Source organism: Macadamia integrifolia, chromosome 4 (genome assembly GCF_013358625.1).
Source record: "Macadamia integrifolia cultivar HAES 741 chromosome 4, SCU_Mint_v3, whole genome shotgun sequence".
Classification (NCBI taxonomy): domain Eukaryota; kingdom Viridiplantae; phylum Streptophyta; class Magnoliopsida; order Proteales; family Proteaceae; genus Macadamia; species Macadamia integrifolia.
The window spans coordinates 28,026,171-28,043,681 of NC_056560.1; the positions used below are offsets into that span (position 1 = coordinate 28,026,171).

The following is a 17,511-nucleotide window of genomic DNA, read 5'->3' on the forward strand; positions in this document are numbered from 1 at the left end:
AAAAAAAAAAAAGGTTTGAAAATTTTCATGAATTATAATTTAATTGTTGTAGATCGATGAATCCCACCTTGTCAAATTAAAATTTGTTTTTGCTAGGCCACCCCAGAAATTGATTTTAATTTTTTTTGGGTAATGAATTTGCATTAACTAGTAGCCTGTATGTTATGGTCATGTTTAGGTGTTTGTTTAATGAAGTCTTGTTATAATTGTGGGAATAACAGGAAATAATTTTTTTTGCTCTATCAGATTTCACAAATTGAAGAGAAAATAAAAGAGAAAGAACAGCTGGTGTCAAATTTGCGGAAGAAATCTCTGGTAAGCTTGTTCTTGTTCTTGTTTCTTTACAATTTATTTTATTTGTAGCATTTTTATTTAAACTGTTAGATAACTATTGGATACCTTAACTAAGCTGTCTGATGATGGAATTAGAAAGTGGAGGATGCCTTGGCCACTGCGAAGAAGCTATCTTCTCATCGACAGATGCAGTTGACCAATGTAACTAAGTACTTTCCATGTCTCCATGATTTACCCTTTTTTTGATGGTCCATTTCTCAGAGAAGTTCTTTTCATCCTCGTGTATTTGTGCAGTTGCAGAGATGTTTTCTGCAAGTAAAAGATTATAATGGGAAGCTAAAAGCTAGTGAACAGGAACTTCAGGTTTCTTCCCTTTTCACCATGCATATTCTAAATTATTAACGCTTCCAGAACTAAGCAATTTGACTGTATTGGGTATTTGCATCTCTAGGACAGGTTGGAACTAAATGGTGTAAATGTGTGTTCATTGTGATCCCATTTATTATGGATGGGCTGCATGGGTTCATGAACTCACGGGTGGTTTTCAGCAGAAGACTGAGATTATAACATGATGTTTGAAGATACTGAAATTTGCTTCAAAGTCCCCTACCTTTGGTGACAGTTTTTTAGTCAATAGATAGTGGAATTTGTTTCAAAGTTTAGAGACTGTCTAATGTAGGACTAGATTGGACAACCAAACCAAATCCACGACTGCAGGAAATTATAAACCAGAGAACAACCAATAATCACCCAACAGTGGACAACAATAACAGTCCAATATTAACTAGTCAACATTCCTTAACAACCAGATTTGTCAAACCAGAAATGTTTTATGGTTGTCCTTGTTGGCAACCCGGCCACGTGGCGGTGATGACGTTGTCAGTTTGGGGGACGTGGATGGAAATGATGACATGGCAGTGTCCAATGTCACTGATGAGATAACAGAGCCGCTTGGTATGTATGGAATGGTTTGATACATTTTTAGTATGTGGTGCGGGTTTTTGGGTCAAAACTGGCAAAATTGGCTTATTTACGTTCGGGGGAATTTTCAGCAGTGAAAATGACATTTTTGGAAGATCATTTCTTCATGAAAAAGATATATTATGATTTATCTAGTCCAGTGCATCTGATTTTGTTGCATTCCGATACCGTATGAAGAAGTTACGGCATTTGTGACAGTCGAGGGCAGTTTCGGCATTGAAGATGATTTTTTTAAAGGAAGTGTTCTCCATGTAACGATACGACAAAAATTCAATCTTTCCAATGGTTCTGATTTCATCACGATCCGATTCTGTATGAGAAAGATGAGTCATTGGAAAGGTCTAGGGGCATTTTGGTCTTTTTACATAGCTGAGTTAGATGATCGGGTCTTCTGAAAAGTTGTAGAGCGTCCAGTCACGGTTCCAACGCACTTCGCTTCATCTCGATCAGATATCGTATGAAAAAGTTATAAGTGTTTCCGTGAAGCCGATTCGAAAATCCAAATCGAAAATTCATCAGTTGCTCTTAGTGTTGGGTGGATTTTTTGGAATTTGTTTTTGAAATTTGAAGGGCTTTTGTGTAATTTCAAGATTTTGAAGGGCTGAGTTGCAGGGGGTCTTTAAGCACTGAAATATATGAAGGCAGGGGCTTTATTGTAATAAAGATGAGTAAAGGGAAGTGAAATGGATGGTCCAGATTCGACCACGTAGGCTTGATGCCCATCCGAAGGCTGCTGAGATTTTGCGCTGACATAGACGAGATAGATGCTTGCGCGTGGGATTTGATTGGTTAGGTGCATAAGCCTTGATGCACTGGCGCTACACCTTATCAAGGTATGTTGTGGTGTTTCGCACGTGCATAGAAGGTATAAAAAAGATTCCGATCTTAAGGATCTCATGAGATCTGATTAAAGCCATCTTGAAGGATTTGGATCCAATGGTCGATAAGCCTTTCACTTTTGTGAGTGGGAGACAAGCTCCCTTAAAATTCGAAAAAAGTAACCAATCAAAAATCGACAACAAAAAGTGGCTGCGATTTACTATCCGTTATTTTAATCGGACGGTCTAGATTAAGAGATTCTCTTTGATGAGATCTACGGCCAGATTTGCGCCCCTGTTGCGCGTGCCGCTGGCGTAGCCGACGCCACCCCTCCGAAGATTTCATTTTAGGCTATCTCATTGCTCCAATTTCAAATGGTCATATCTCCCTCATTTTAACTCGGATTTGGGTGAACCAAGTTGCTACTTCGTTTTTTCAAGCCCTACACTGTGGAAGCAAGAAAAATGAGTTTTGAGTGAAGGAAGGCAATGGTTTTGGCAAGAGAAGCTTCCCCCTCTTTATTGGTCCTTGAATAAACATGAATACTTGATGATAAATGTTCTTAGGCCATTAAAGGACGTAAAAGAGGTGGTTGAGGTGTGTTAATGATACATTAACTCAAAGCCAAGGAGGAAGAGAAGAAAGCAAGGATGTGTTTGCTTTGAAGAGCAAGAAGCCAAGGAGAGAGAAGGTGTGAGCACCAAACTTGTCAGTACAAGTTTCCAGTCATCCCAGGCAATCGGTTGTGAGATTCTCTAACCTTTGATTTACATTATATGCATGTATGTATGTTAGGGTTAGTTGTGGATGAATGTATACATACTAGGTTAGTTGTGGATGAACTGTAAGCATGCTAGCTAGTGTGGATGTATATGCTAGGCAGAGCTTAACTGTAGGGCATTGATATAAACCTAGATTTACTGTATTCTTTATTGAGTGCTTAGTGGGTGTTAAGCACCGGGAGTGGGTGCCTCCCGTGTAGTGGGTTCTACACATTGTACCGGCACTGCTAGTGCCATCTCAGCTTCGGCTTGAGAAAATTGGGTGTAGGTGCAGTCAAAAGTAGTGTATTGAGTAGATACGAAGCCTTTACATGCACTACTTCGGGGATGTAGGTAAATTGCCGAACCACGTAAAAACCCTGTGTTGTGGGTGCTTGTTTGCATTTTATATTGAAGTGCCTAGAATGTGGAATGAGTGTGCACACTTGGAAGTGCCTATGAGAGGTTGAGTGTGCATACGACTGTGTGCAAACAGGGACAGGTATATCAGGTTTTTCTTGGCCAGACATCAGACAGGTTTTTGGAGATCGGAATTAGACTCACTGATTCACCCCCCCTCTCAGTGATTGCCGGGTTACAAAAAGAAATTGGGGCTCTATGACCAGATATCAGCACCAAACAAAAGGACTAATTAGCAACCAGACTATGGTATCAACAGTCCACAATCATAATAGAACAGTAGCAATTTCAACAGTCGACAGATTTCAGATTACCAATATAGATTAGGACAGGGCAGCAGTAGACTAAATAAACACAACCAGAAACTCCAGAGACCTTTTGGAGATTCAAATCAATAGTAATATTGATCCACAATATTAAGGAAACAACATAAAACCAGTCACAGTAATCGATCTGAAGTTAGGACACAACAGGTCACTAAAAGACAAAAATCGAGAGATTTTTAATATCTTTATATAGACTCATCAGAAACAGTCCATACTAGGGTCGATCCTTAGTAGTATATGGACAACCAATCGACCAAAATCTAAGCTCAAACCGACACTCAGATCTGGGTATTCCAGTAGGGGCGGATGCTCTGTTTTGCAGAATTTTCTGGGCAGTAGAAATTTTAAGATATAAATAGCTGGATCGATGAGCAGCAGTAGAATACTTGAGGAAGCTTGGAAAGAAAAGAATACTTGAAGAAAGAAGATCCTCCCGGGCTTCACACCGCAAGGAGTCGTTGGATCGAACACCAACCTATCACTGTGATCAGACACACAGAAGTTCTCTTGCAGAGAAAGCAGTAGCAGCAGCAACAACAACAAAATATTTTGTCAAAATCGTGGCTCATAAAAGAACAATCTTCTTTATTTATAATGATGGGGAGAGTTTACAAATAATAGCAACTCAGAGTTACTAAAACTGATTACAAGAAGTTACTAAAAACTGGAAATTGAAATCTAATGAAAATAGAAACTAGTCTTGACAGAAATTAGAAACTAACAATGACTTGAAATTAGAAACTAATTTAGGACTTCAAAATAGAAACTAAATAACTAATTAGTAACCCCATCAGCAGCCCAAATCGTGGGCTGACTTGGACCAGATCTGGGTCGACCCAGTCAGCCACTTGGGTCGACCTTGGTCTTGGTTCTCTTTGTGTAAACCCTTGTCAGTACTGCATCACTGTCCTTAGGGTTTACTATATATAAAGATTTCTAGATGAGGTTAATTGTCAATTATGTCAAACGTTGATGTTCACTAACTAGTAGTGGGCCAAGTAATAAATTATGGTGTAGAGCTAAATATGGAATACATTCTAGTATAGTTGTTGGTGCCAAGGAAAGCCCAGGTGGTGGCAAGGCGCCTTGACACCTAGGCGGATCAAAGCGTGCATATACAAAAGTGGGGGTTAAATGTAAATATCAGACTTTGACCTTTTAAGATGTAATTTTATATTTTGGTTTTTGGGGGGGGGGGAGGGGAGTGTTATATGTAAAATTTAAATATTCCTTTTACTTATAAATAGAAGGGGAGCAATGTATAAAAAATATATATATATATATATATATTTTTAACCTATTTAAGAGGGGAAACACATTTTCATTAGAGTCATACAATGAATTCTTCCACTTCTACTTATTAAGACAGAGGCAGCAGTGGCTGGTTGCAGTTGGACAGGGAGGTAGTGGCTTCCGCTTCCTTCTCCTCTATCCTCTTCCTACAGGGTGACAACAGTGGTTTCTGTGGGACAGGTAGTACTTCTTCTGGCAGTTGCAGCTTCTACTGCTTCTCCTTTTTCCTCTGTTTCCCCCCTCTTCTCTCTCTTTCAACCTTCCCATTTTTGGATGGATTTTTGGGACCTATGCGCCTAGACAACTTGGCGGCCGGTTTCCTAGGTCTTGGAAAACTGCTTTGCCACCTTGGCGTCACCTAGGCAACGCCATGACAGCTATGCATTCTATAATATTGTTACTTCCCATAACAAAATGATTTCTAATCAATTAATTTTCAGATGAGCTTAGTCCAAAATATATAAAGATACTATAGGTGATCTAAGTCCACTAATTATGGCTCAGATATGTCATAAGGTTTACGTTCATTCAAGTAGTAGTGGTTGAATAATCAGCAGAACGCATTGTAGCATATGTCTAGGGAAATGTGTGGGTTCTGATCAGGTTATCCAACATTGATAATAAAATATTAGAAGAGGTAGAAAGGTCCTTGAGTTCAGTTTTCAAAATCAGGATTCTGTGTGCAGAGGATAGTATTAAGAACTATGGGATCAATAAAAGTTCAATAGAAGGAGCACTTCCTCTGATAAGATACAGTTTTATAAAGGATGAATATAAAAATATGAAATTCAGGTTTTGCAGAAGATATATTAATGTTCAGATTTACTAAGAGAAAGTGATGAAGTCTGGTTCCACATTTCTCAGTTCTGAGTATGTGAATTCCAATTGTATAATATGTCATGGGGGTCCATGTGATAGCTATGCCAGGGGTTAACTTATTATTAATAATAGAAACCAAGCAGACCCAGAATCTGATGACTAGACTTGGTAATTTAGAAAATATTTCACGGAAGACAGATCTAATATACTGGTTTTATACCAGAACACAGAATTAAAGAATAAGTATTGATAACACAGATCTAAAATACTAACTTGATATCATAATATAGTAGATACCAACTCTCAGGTCTGGTAAGTTGCAGGTCATTTGCTGTTTAGCAGAGCAACACTTGAATTAGGAATTTTCTTCTGGATTTCTGTAGAATTTTAGGCCATGTTTGGTCATCTTCCCCAACAGTCACCATTGCTTAGCACTTCCTCTTCCCTGAGAGCGGTGGCAAGAGTCCCGGTCAGCCAACCTCCGGTTTGTACACCTCTCTCTCTCTCTTTGTCATCTTCTCCGATTGGAAACCCCTTTCCGTAGATTTCTCTGGTATGTTCTTCAAAGGAGGAGTTGGTAATGATGAACCACCGGCAACCCCACCTGATTCAGCCATTACAGTGACAAAGGACAAGAAGGAGCCTCAAGTGTCCACCTGTACTCCAGTAGTACGAAACCATGGCCCCTTTGAAGCCACCATATCAAAAGTTTAACATCTAGCTCTCACCAAGAAGTACGAGACCATGACTGTTCCCACAATGTCTTGCACCCCTGTTTTTGTGATTCCATGGGGTTCTTTCGTGACCCCATGGTTGCAGAAGGAGCAACAAGATCAGAAGACCCTATCTAACAGTGACATTGAAGCTCAGATGTTTTGATGGTGCAGAAAAACCTAGTAAGCCACTTGCACCAATGATTGAGGTGTGCCAATCCATTTACATGCCCTGTTCATGTGATTCCATGGGATTCTTCCACGACCCATCAATCCTATCCAACTTAAAGAGTTGCTTCGAACTCTTTAGTGGGTAGGCAGAAAATTTTGGAATTGGATCATTACCCTAGGGCGACCCAAAGCCTAAATTATTGGTCCCAAAGTCCTCTCCTGTGTTGAGATATCTAACTTGAGCAGAAATGAATCTGTAACTACCGCTCAGGTTATTTTTAGGAATTTCCTATGATTATTGCATCTGATTATTTGGCTTGATATTAAGTGTATTTATGAGGGCTGAGGGTTAGAAGCTTAATCCTAAAATCTTGAGCTGATCTGTGACCATAGAAGGGAGCTTCCAGAAGATACAGCTTCTGTTCTACCACCATAGCTATGTCTTTTAAGATTAAGAAGTTACTGTGCATCAAATATACAGATAAGCCCTTACTGCTGATATTACTATGATACCCTTCCATTATGAAGTTGTTTCAACCTTTATCACCAGCCATTTGAATTCCCAATATTGTCCTTCCCTTTTAAATTAACTGCCATTCTGTCCCAAGTCTATTTCCTCTTCCAAAATGACCTTAAATTGGTCCCAATAATTAGAGTTTTGCCAATAACCCCTTAAATTGAGTTATATTTAGTCTTCTTGTGGGCCTATAGTGAACTCATAATCAGGGTTATTGAACCCAGGATCGCATCAAATGCCTTTGATGATGTGTTGAACCTTTTGAGTTTTGGTTTCCGAAGTCTTATTTCTGTTTGGGTCCTGGAGTTCTGGGGTTAAAATACGTCCTAAAAAGGGAAAATCATGTCTATGTAGATGAAGTTTATAAACCTGAATAGGAAATATCATGATAATTGCCATCCTTTTGGTTGTATGTTCTACACCCTAAATTCAATAAAGTATTCCCTGATCTTTTTTTAAAAAGCGAAAAAAGATTACATGATGTGAGACGCATGCAATGGATGTAGAGACATCAACTAATATGCTTTCTTTTGCTTGAAACAGGCTCTTGTTGATGCAACAATGATCGAAGCTAGTATGGGTGATGATGCTTCTTGAAGAATGGCATCCTTCACACAAATTGCAAGGCATGGCATGATAACAATGATCTGTGCTGAATGATGCATCTAGCAGTTATGCCTTGTAGCTGTGTGATATGTTGTAGATATCTTGATCTTTTGGCTGATTTTAACATTCTTGTTCTCAGACTCTTTTAACAGCTTCTTGGATCAGTATGAGTGTTGAATGTTATAACTTGTTTTTACTTGTGATCGCTCAAAGGAACAAAGTTCCTTTTGGTTAATCTAAATGAGTCCGAGGCTGAATTTATGGAACTTTTTTAGTTATCATCTCATGTGAGCTAAATTTTCACTTCTATCATTTTAATACAGATAATATCGAAGGGCCCTGAACTGGAGTCACTGGACCTCTGGTGCTTCTCGACTTCTTCACCCACTGGATACTTCAGTTTTGTTGGAATACTACAAAACTTTGCACAATGCACAGAACTTTGAACCAACGGAGAAAGCTTGGCCTTGGTTCTCTTTTTCCTTTTTTTTTTTTTTTTTGGCTTTCTACTTTAATAGGAATAAGGAGGCAGTTTTTCTTCACCCACTGCGAAGGACGGGGTCTGGGTGTCTTGGAATGGACATTGGGAACAGCATGATTATATAGCCAAAGGGAATACGGTTCTCCTAAAATCATCCCAAGCGTTGCTCATATGGCTACTAAGCTATTTCTTTGGAAGGCTCCTACTGACATGGGATATTCTCCGATAAAGCTGCTAGAACCAGATGAACTCATATTGGCAAAAGTGGAAGAGAATTCATATTGGCCAAAGTGGAAGAGAAGGAAATGATAGAGAGATTCAGCATGGTGCTCACTGAACCTCCATAATATCTAGCAAGTCGAGTCTTATGTTGGTCATATAGAACACCAACACATAGAAAAAGTACTGGATGGTCATATAGAACACCAACACATAGAAAAAGTACTGGAGGAACCTTCCATGACTTGACGTCGGTGGAATGTTACCCTCCAATTCCCTATATGTTTGATAGAGCCAAAGATTCCCCCCCATTGATCAGAGTATGCCGATTACCCCTCAAATCGTACAAGATAGTTTACGACCGATCATATGGCTTTCTAACTTCACTTTTTTTATTAGATCGATGGTAGTTCTGAAGATCTGTAATCCCACGGCATTTTTGACATAATGATTCCTACCCATAGTTATTAGCATGTATCTGCCCGGGTCATACTTTAGCATCACATTGTAGACCTCCACCGCAACTCTATCTTTCTTATCAGTGAACCGAAACATATTTTTTAGGTACTCTTGATGTAGAAGGGGGTATTATTGACTACGAATAATAGGGGGACACCTACGGTGGAGAACTTTGTCCTAGGAATAATGGGCTGAAGACCAGGAAGATTATGCCAACTTAGGGAAGAGGAGCGAATTCAAGCTATGAGTCATTGGAGATAATCGACTTAAATCATGGAATTATATACCATATCGGTCACTGCTGATATTGATATTGTTACTAGTATAGATCCTCCGTATTAGGTCCTTTAGGTCATTTTTTGATTAAAAATAATTTTAATTGTATCGATCAATCCATACTGGTTCAATATCACTATCGGGCCCAAACAATACCGAGTCCAAACAATATCGATACACTGATACGATACTGAGCCTGGGTCGGAGACTCTTTGGTAGAGGAGGTAATCAGGTCCGGGTCCGTCCGGACGGTTCAAGGTGGTACATAGATTTCTAACTTCCTCAGAATTTTTTATTTTCTTAGCTTCCAAACATGGATTAAAAGCCGTCTATACCAAAACTGTATCATGAAATTGTCCACTTCCTAAAAGACAGTACGAACTTGTAAAAGACAAGAAAGTATTCCAAATGACCAATTTCGGTTATTAATTAGGAATGAAACAGAGGGTAAAATCGTCATTCAATGCCTACCTAGCAAAGAAAGAGGACAAAAACCCTAAAAAAACGCCAAGACCCACAAAATCCAAACTTCAATTTTCCCCATCTTACAACGAACACTGCTTGTCAGGATATCAGACTACCAAAAGATGGAAAATAAAAGTTTTGCCAACAAACAAACACTCACTTTTCCTATTTCTGCCCTCAGGCTCAGTGAGATTGAGAGTCCCCAAAAGTCCAAGGGAAAAGAAGACAAAATTTAAAAAAAATAAAAACAAAGGAAATGAAGATTAGAACTTGAGAGTGATCTCACTACCATTGCTCTCCTCTCCATCATCTCTAAGGGAAGCCAAACCCTTCCTTTCCCTCTCCCTCTCCCTTTCTCTCTCCCCTCCACCACCACCACCATTCTGATTACCACTGTCACCTTTGTTCCAGCTACTACTCTCTGACTTGTCATCTTCGATACTCTCAGAACCATCTCCAACCGGTCTCCCGTCGGACTCCGGCGAGCCATGTGTCTGAGATGTTGCCTTGTAGATGTGTTGTTGGTAAGGTTGGAGGGTATGGTGGTGCAACTGAGCATGGTGAGGTGGTGGTGGAGGATAGAAGTCCTGGGGTACAGCGGGAGAACAGTAATGGGTGGAAGCATGTGAACCAGGGTGGGCACCATAGATTGCTTGTCCAGCGCCGTGGGCAGCCGCTGCCGTTGCGTACTCCGGCGGGACCCAAATCCCTCCTAACACCACCAGCTGCGGTGCTGGTGCTCCTGCCGCTTGTGTACTTGGACTTGGCCTCCTTGTGTGCAGCCTATATTTCTGTTCAGATTTGAAAAAGAAAAGAAAAAAAAAAAAAAAAAAAACAAAACAAAAATATCAGAATCCAAACAACCCCCAACACTACTGTGGACTTGTGGTACAAACCAAGTACAAACTGAACTGAAAGTGTCCAGTTACTTAGTCAACGTAAGCCCTCTTCATACATCTTTTCTCTTGCATGTTTTTTCGTGAAACTAATTAATTCTTTGGGTTTGACACAAAAGTAATAATTTCATATCAGATGTGAATATTCGGATTGAACTTCTTTGTGGCATAACAGAGTGTGCAACGGGCATCCAATGCCCAAAAATGCTTTAACATGGAGTCTAAGGCGATTGCACACAACCCAAGATGTTTCTAGGCGTTAGATGCAGGTTGGACGCTATACGGAGGAACCAAATCCAGACACTGAATAACTTGATGTGAAGCCACAAGGATTAGGGCAGTCTCTTTTTAATGGTTAGCTTTTAAAGATGAATTCTACAAGTCCTAACATTAAATACCTGTAAATGGCTCTTAACTTCATCGTTAGTGAGACCATCAACCTTCATCAACTCTCTGATTTGCTTTGGTGTGGCAACTGTGTTCATAAGTAACCCAATAACAAAGTCAATTACCAATAGTTTATAACAACAAATAATCATATAAGAAAGAAGAAGAAGAAGAAGAAGAAGAAGATCAAGACCTTGAGAGCCACCAAGGATTTGAAGGGCATTTACAAAGCGCCGGTGCAACTCCGGCGACCAACACCTCCTTGCTTTCCTATTAGTCTGTGTTGTGGTTGTTGCTTGTCCTTCAGCAGAATTTGCAGCTCCCTTTGGTTGTTCCGTTATAACTGATCCAGCACCACCCTTACTAGGATTCTCTCTCCTTGAAGAGCAAGACACACCATTATCAGGTTCACTACATTTCTTATCCTCCATCTCTTTCTCGGTTGTTGCAGCAAGAGCTAATTCCGGAAGAACCCTTAAAGGAGTAGGACTAGTACATGTGTTCCTATCTTTAGAAAAAGGAAGAAAAGCTCCACCACCTCCTCCTCCATTCCTTCCTTTATTGTCCAAACCTAATTTGGGACTCATTGCAAGGCCACCATGATCGATTTCATTTGGAGCTTGTGTTGCTAATACTACTGTTGTAGCCCCCTGTTGCTTGCTTCCATCATTTGATTGACTCCACAACTGTGCCGTCGTCATCCAATTCGCCTTCTCTGATACGTTCGATGATAACTTATCTGATCCTTCAGAGCTTGAGTTCTTAATGGGTATGAACTCTTCAAGAACTGGTCTTGGCCCTTGGTTAGTCCTAAAGGTCTGTAGCTGTTGCCTATATGCCTCCATAGCTGAACAACAAAGCATAGATTTTGAATTCACAACGAAAGCAAAGAAAAGAAAAAGAAAAAGAGAAACCAAGGAAAGCAAAGAAAAGAAAATAGAGGATATGGGTTATTGAGAAAATTAAATTACCATTGGTGAGAAGTTGCATGCAGAGAGGTAGTTCACGCTTGAATGCATCAATCTTGAGCCTTTCTTCTTCAAGACAAGCTAGAAAGTCTTCCAACTTCTGGGTTTGGTCAGTTTGATCTCCAAATGACTTTACTACCATAGAGTAGCTATGGGGTTTGCAATCTAGGCTTAGATCCGCAGGAGAACCCATCTTCTCTATGTTTGATATTCTTGATAAAATTTCTCTTCTATTGAATCTAATTCTATTCTATAAAGGTTCAATGTTCATGTTCCAAAGAGATATAGAATGAAGAAAGGAGGAAGATGGATGGTGTAAGAGGAGGGGATTGAGTTGAAGTGATGGTGGGGGGAAGAAAGAAAGAGATCAGAGAGGATGTGTTGTTTGTGAACACAAGGTGGATCGAGTGGGGGGATCACCTTCTTTTTAGAGCTGAATTCGAGGGGAGGGTGTGGAGGGGAATAAAGTAGAGGTTCGGGAGAGGAAAAGGAAAAGTAGAAGATAAAGCAAAGGGATGGTAACTTCTTGCAAAGAACAAAGGAGAAAAGCTAATTCCGGGTTCTGAGAAGGAATCAAGGATGGACAGTGAAGAAGAGGTCATGTGCTTAGAGACTGGTTTTAGAACCTTTAAGGGCCATCTTTGTACGATTTGGAACCTAGATTTAAAAAGATGATTCGATCTTCTTCTTCTGCTTCTTCTTCCATTACTACTACTACTTCTCCTTGCATGTCCTTGTTTTTCTTATCCTCTTTTATTGTTGAGAGTTCTTTGACCATCTCAAATTTTGAAACTTAAGAGGGTAGCTAGCTAGTCTATCAATGTTAGTGAAAGTATAATTCTTTGACCTTTTTTTTTAATCTTCAAATTAAGATCATCTTATTGGAAAAAGCTAAATTTTGTTTAAGATCTGTAGATTTTACCAACTTTGATGGTCGATCATGTGGGTCATCAAAATATTCATACAACTTGCTCTGTCAAGATGGGTAAGGTACAGTAATTCCAAGGTCATATGCAAATCTACTAGGCTTCTTAGCTTATAGCTCGATATGACCTACATAGGTGTCAAGTGCTGTATTGGTTGATTCGTATCAGCATTGACTATGATTGATACTGATATAGATACCATATCAGTGGTATCAAAATAAGAGTGGATAAATTCAAGAAAATACCACCTTTTCTACTATAGATATGTCGGGAGAATAGTCCCTCATTGGTTACCCTTGAGATATTTGTCTCCTCATATATCTGAGTTCATCGAACCCCAATTCTTGAATTATTAGTTGGAGGGACTCAGAGAAAATATTTAGGTAAATCCAATCCACAACGTGTGCTGAGATTTAGATACACCATGCAGTGGGTAATAAAAAAACATGAAAACATGATGAGTCCTATCATAATCCCAGCACATGGGATGCACTGAGATTAGACCACATCCAGGTGCCCAATGTGGAACAACTATACATATGGACGGATGTGATCATTCCATCAGATCAAGTTCTATGCATAAAAAAGTTTGTGGGTGTGTGACACGTGTAAGATCCATGTAGTAGTTACTGTTGTAAAACCTGATCTCTTCCTCAACAACCAACAGATGGTACAAATAACCATTTCCTTTCTAAAGAAAAAGCTTGAAAGAGTATAAGGTTTCCTATATTAGTAAATTATAAAATAACTGATTCTGCCATGATTAAATAAAAAAGGCACAAAAGAAAGGAAAAGAGGAAAAATAAAAGCTTGAAAAAGGGCATATACCATATATTTAGCTTACTAGAAAAGAAGAGCTGTAGAGACATATTCAAATGTGGATTAGAATCTATTCACCATTCAGCTTTCTTTTTAATCTCAAAAGTGGTATGTAACTGTCCTTCATTTTATGTACCTCTCTAGAATATCTAATTGGTATTTGGAACCTCCTCACCTCAACCCTGACATCCTCTCTCTCTCTCTCTCTCCGCTCCTATCCTCCCATCAAAAAAATTTAAAAATTTTCTTTTCTTCTTTCTTTTTTCACAGAGAATAATATATCTTGCATCCAAGTAAGGAATATCATAGTTCCACTTCTACGATTGTAAAACAAGAAGACAGCCCAGAAAAGCTTAAAGATGGAAACCCACCAAAAAGAATAGAAAAGAGGCCTATGAGGTGGGAAACTGGGAATCTTCTTCTGCTACTAACTTTAGTGAAGTGGGTAGGAAGGTAACAAAGATTCTCTCTAAGTTTGAAGGCTTTTCTACTTAGTTCAGTTTAATTTGTTTTTTTTCCTTTTTGTGTTTGATGGAGAAAACAATTTATGGGTTGGAGTTTTATGGGAAGATGAAGCTAATAATTCCACATCAAATGTGAGTAACGTAATGTGAAGATTTGTAGATACTTGAACATCTTCTCCTTCACGATTAGTTTTTAAGGGTGAGTTCTACTCGAGTCCCTAATAGGTCGTAGAATCTTTGGTTTTTCCAGGATGATTTAGAACGGAAAGAAAGAGATGGGATTAAGATAAAGGAGGAAGAAGAAGGAGAAGAGAAATAGAAATTTGCATTGAAATATTCCCTGTGGAGTAGTAAGGGAAAAGAGTTAAGAGTTTGGTTTTGGCTGCTTCAGTCTTCTCCTACAAGACTCCAACCCAAACCTTTTTCTCCAGATTCTCTTCATCTCTGTAGCAGTCTTAGTCTGTCCCACTAGGTTTTCTTTTTGTGTTCAGTTTGAAATAAAAGATTCTCCTGGGTGACACCTGTTCTTATATTCCCCATATCGTCCTTTTGAATATCCCTTTTGTCTGCAACTCAAAAAAAAAACGGAGAGAATATTCCTTTTGATTGGAATTGACAATTATGAAAAAACGAAACCGAGAAGAGGCCCCAAGGTGAGCCATATGGGTCATTGGATGGGTGGGCTTTCAGCTTTGGGAATTTGATTTGGAACTCCACCTGACCACCTCCCTCAAGCCTCCATCGTTTCTTTCTCTCCATAACTTATCCTTTTCTGATCCATCACCTTCACAACACGTTTTTCTTTTTATTTATTTATTTTAAAGTTGTTAGGATAGCTGTTTGGTTACCCATAAATCTGGTAGCTGGATTCTGCTTGCATGACAAAATTTTTTCAATACTGAAGCTAAAATATTTCAATTAAACAAACTACTCATTTCTGCTGCTTTCCAATCCACTCTATTCAAATGAGTACTAACGGATACCCATTCGAAGACCCAGAACATTCAAAAAGAGCATGTAATCGAAAAGGATAATGCAAACTTCAATCGAATAGAACATGAATGAAAACGTACCTTCAATGTGGTCTTTCAAAGGGTAAGGTTAAAAAAATGCTGTTGATCGTTCAAAATAGAGACGATCCCAAGAAGACTTCTGGATTTTATCCCCTTGACAATTCTTTTGGCTGAAAAGTACTCTTGATCTAAATGAAATGGAAGTTTCCGTAGATCTAGGGTTTTACCCTAAATATCTCTCAAACCTTTCAATCTTCAAAGAAATATCAACGATCTTCAAAGAACAAAGTCTGAATCAGCTACTTGAAAATATGGAACCAATGAAAATTTTCATAATGCCCAATTTGCAGATCGAAGTCGACTTGTAGCAAAATCGCTATGGGAGAGCCGAGAGTGTTTATGACGGTCTGCAAGTTCGATGGGAGAAAGAGGACCTTGAGAGCCCAATAATAGTGATTCGTATCAATCACCACTTAAGACACCGGGGGTGTAATCAGGTTTGTCATAATTGAGTTTCTCTATTTAGCTTAATTCTCCAATGAAACAAATTTACCTTTAAAAGGTGTTTCAATAAGATTATATATTTCTGAGTAGATTCATCTCAAAATATAACCAAACAAATTATAAAATAGGGATTCACGTTTCACTAGAAACACTATCCAAGGATTTATGTAACCAAACACATCCTAAGGTGTCTTCTATCCTTGGGGATGGTAACTAGATTCCGGATCTTTGTACTTCTCATTCTTTCATTGAGGTGTGATATAAGCTTTCTAAGTATCCGTCCTAGATTTAAGGGGAGTGACGATTTGGTTCAGTGGGTTGCTAACTCTTATATTAAAATATTTTTCATCTTCTGGTTAGAGTTTAGTTAGATCTAAAGCCCCTACAATTACTTGGTTTTGGTTTAGGATAGTTCATCCCAAAACATTCTTTTACTATTTTGAGAGTTATGAGTATGACTAACTCTCTTCCCACCCCCAGATTTTCTTCTCTAAAGGAACTTTTCAATTCCTACTTGCTGTCCTTGTTGGAATTCCATGGAAGATATAAGTCATTTATTCTTCTCATATATTTTCTCTAAGTCATATTGGAGTGTTATTATGAGAAAAATTTGGCCTACTCTTAAAGCCATCTTTCCTTTTGAAAGAGAATGGAGGTAGATCTCAAAAATCTTTAGGCTGTGTTGGAGAAAAAAAGAAATGAAATGGAAAAAAAAAAATCTAGAAAAGAAAAGAAATAAAATGGTAAAAAAAAAAAATTTATGTCTATTTGGCTACCAATCCATGAAAAGAAAGATTTTTTTTAAAAAAATTCTGATGTTTTTTGTATTTTAGACAAGACTTCTTTTTTTTTTGACAACGCAAGAAAACTTCACTATTCCCAATGTGAGTTTTAAAATTTCAAAAAAAAAATCTTCTCTTGGTTTAAGATATACCAAATACAATGAAAATTTCTTAAACCAAGAACATAGTACAATTTTTGTACTTTTTATTTTGTTCTTTAGGCTACCAAACACAACCTTAATAGAAAATCCCCATGTGACGCTCTTGGTAAGTTGGTCTTTAGTGCAGTGATCTATTATATATGATAGGAAATGAATAAAAGAAGATGGACTTCCTCTTTGCGTACTTTGGAGTAGATATGAGATGCTACTTTTTTCAAGTTTAAAAATAAAATTCTCCTAAATTGTGTTATTTATCATGATACAAGCAGAAATAGATATTGCTTTTCTTCATGGGATCTTCCACTTATCTCTCCCACCTAGTTTTGTTGTATTATCAGCTTTATTTTTGTTAATTGTTTCTATCCTTTTTTAGGTGTATCCCCTCATTTTTATTGGATGTCCCCACCCGCACCCACCTTCTACTAGTCCCAATCCATTTGGGACTCCCTATTTTCCCTAGGGTCTTTGCCCTTGGCTAGCCTTCTTAGCTTTGGAGTTTTATCTTTTTATTTTTTTCCCCATTGTTTCTTCTGTGTTTATTATATATTTTCATTTACCATTCAAAAAAAAAAAAAAAAACCAACAACTCTGCACATAGATTAAAAGCAGATGACGAAGATGACCTAGAAAGAACTGGGCCTTAAATTATTGATTCTTCCCATGTGTCTGTGTTGAATCGGTTGGTTTTTTTTTTTTGGAATCGATCAAGGGATTAAACATGATTCTACGCATACTAGGTCCTACCAAGTTAGGATAATTCGGGCCAAATTCTGATCAAGTCCAACTGTTTTGAGATATTTCAACTCAGAAGCGATGGATATTGATACCATACCAAAATTTTGAGTGTTAAATAGGTGTCTACTTTGTTACACGTGCATGTTCTGGAGAACCTTCTTCCATTGTTTAAAGACGAAATTTCTATCGATCGTTAACATGAGACGTTTTCTAGACCTATATAAGTACATTAGTAT

The 17,511-nt window shown here is 38.4% G+C and overlaps 2 protein-coding genes across 3 annotated transcripts in view; one reads left to right on the plus strand and one right to left on the minus strand.

The window, feature by feature from the left end:
* The window catches only part of LOC122075447 (probable splicing factor, arginine/serine-rich 6), an 11,986-nt gene extending 4,000 nt beyond the window's left edge, over positions 1-7,986 (plus strand). The window contains exons 6-9 of one of the 2 annotated variants that reach the window (XM_042640479.1): positions 247-315; positions 430-503; positions 589-657; positions 7,658-7,986. In XM_042640479.1, the coding sequence (XP_042496413.1) occupies positions 247-315; positions 430-503; positions 589-613 (168 nt within the window). In that variant the 3' untranslated portion in view covers positions 614-657; positions 7,658-7,986. The remainder of the gene's footprint in view (positions 1-246; positions 316-429; positions 504-588; positions 658-7,657) is intronic. The other variant, XM_042640478.1, reaches the window with a different exon arrangement.
* A 1,569-nt stretch (positions 7,987-9,555) lies between these two features.
* LOC122077186 (myb family transcription factor EFM-like) lies at positions 9,556-12,639 on the minus strand. Its single transcript, XM_042643036.1, has 4 exons — positions 11,875-12,639; positions 11,097-11,750; positions 10,915-10,991; positions 9,556-10,411 (listed from the first exon to the last, which is right to left on the minus strand). Exons 1-4 carry the CDS (start codon positions 12,062-12,064, stop codon positions 9,884-9,886), a joined length of 1,449 nt encoding a protein of 482 aa, XP_042498970.1. The 5' UTR covers positions 12,065-12,639; the 3' UTR covers positions 9,556-9,883.
* Positions 12,640-17,511: the final 4,872 nt, after the last annotated feature.

Excerpts from the sequence above, each read along its gene's own strand:
- LOC122077186 (XM_042643036.1), bottom strand. The coding sequence starts at position 12,064 with ATGGGTTCTCCTGCGGATCTAAGCCTAGATTGCAAACCCCATAGCTAC. Across the intron at positions 11,751-11,874 it reads CATGCAACTTCTCACCAATG|CTATGGAGGCATATAGGCAA; the intron begins GTAATTTAATTT and ends TTTGTTGTTCAG. Across the intron at positions 10,412-10,914 it reads AAGTTAAGAGCCATTTACAG|AAATATAGGCTGCACACAAG; the intron begins GTATTTAATGTT and ends AAATCTGAACAG.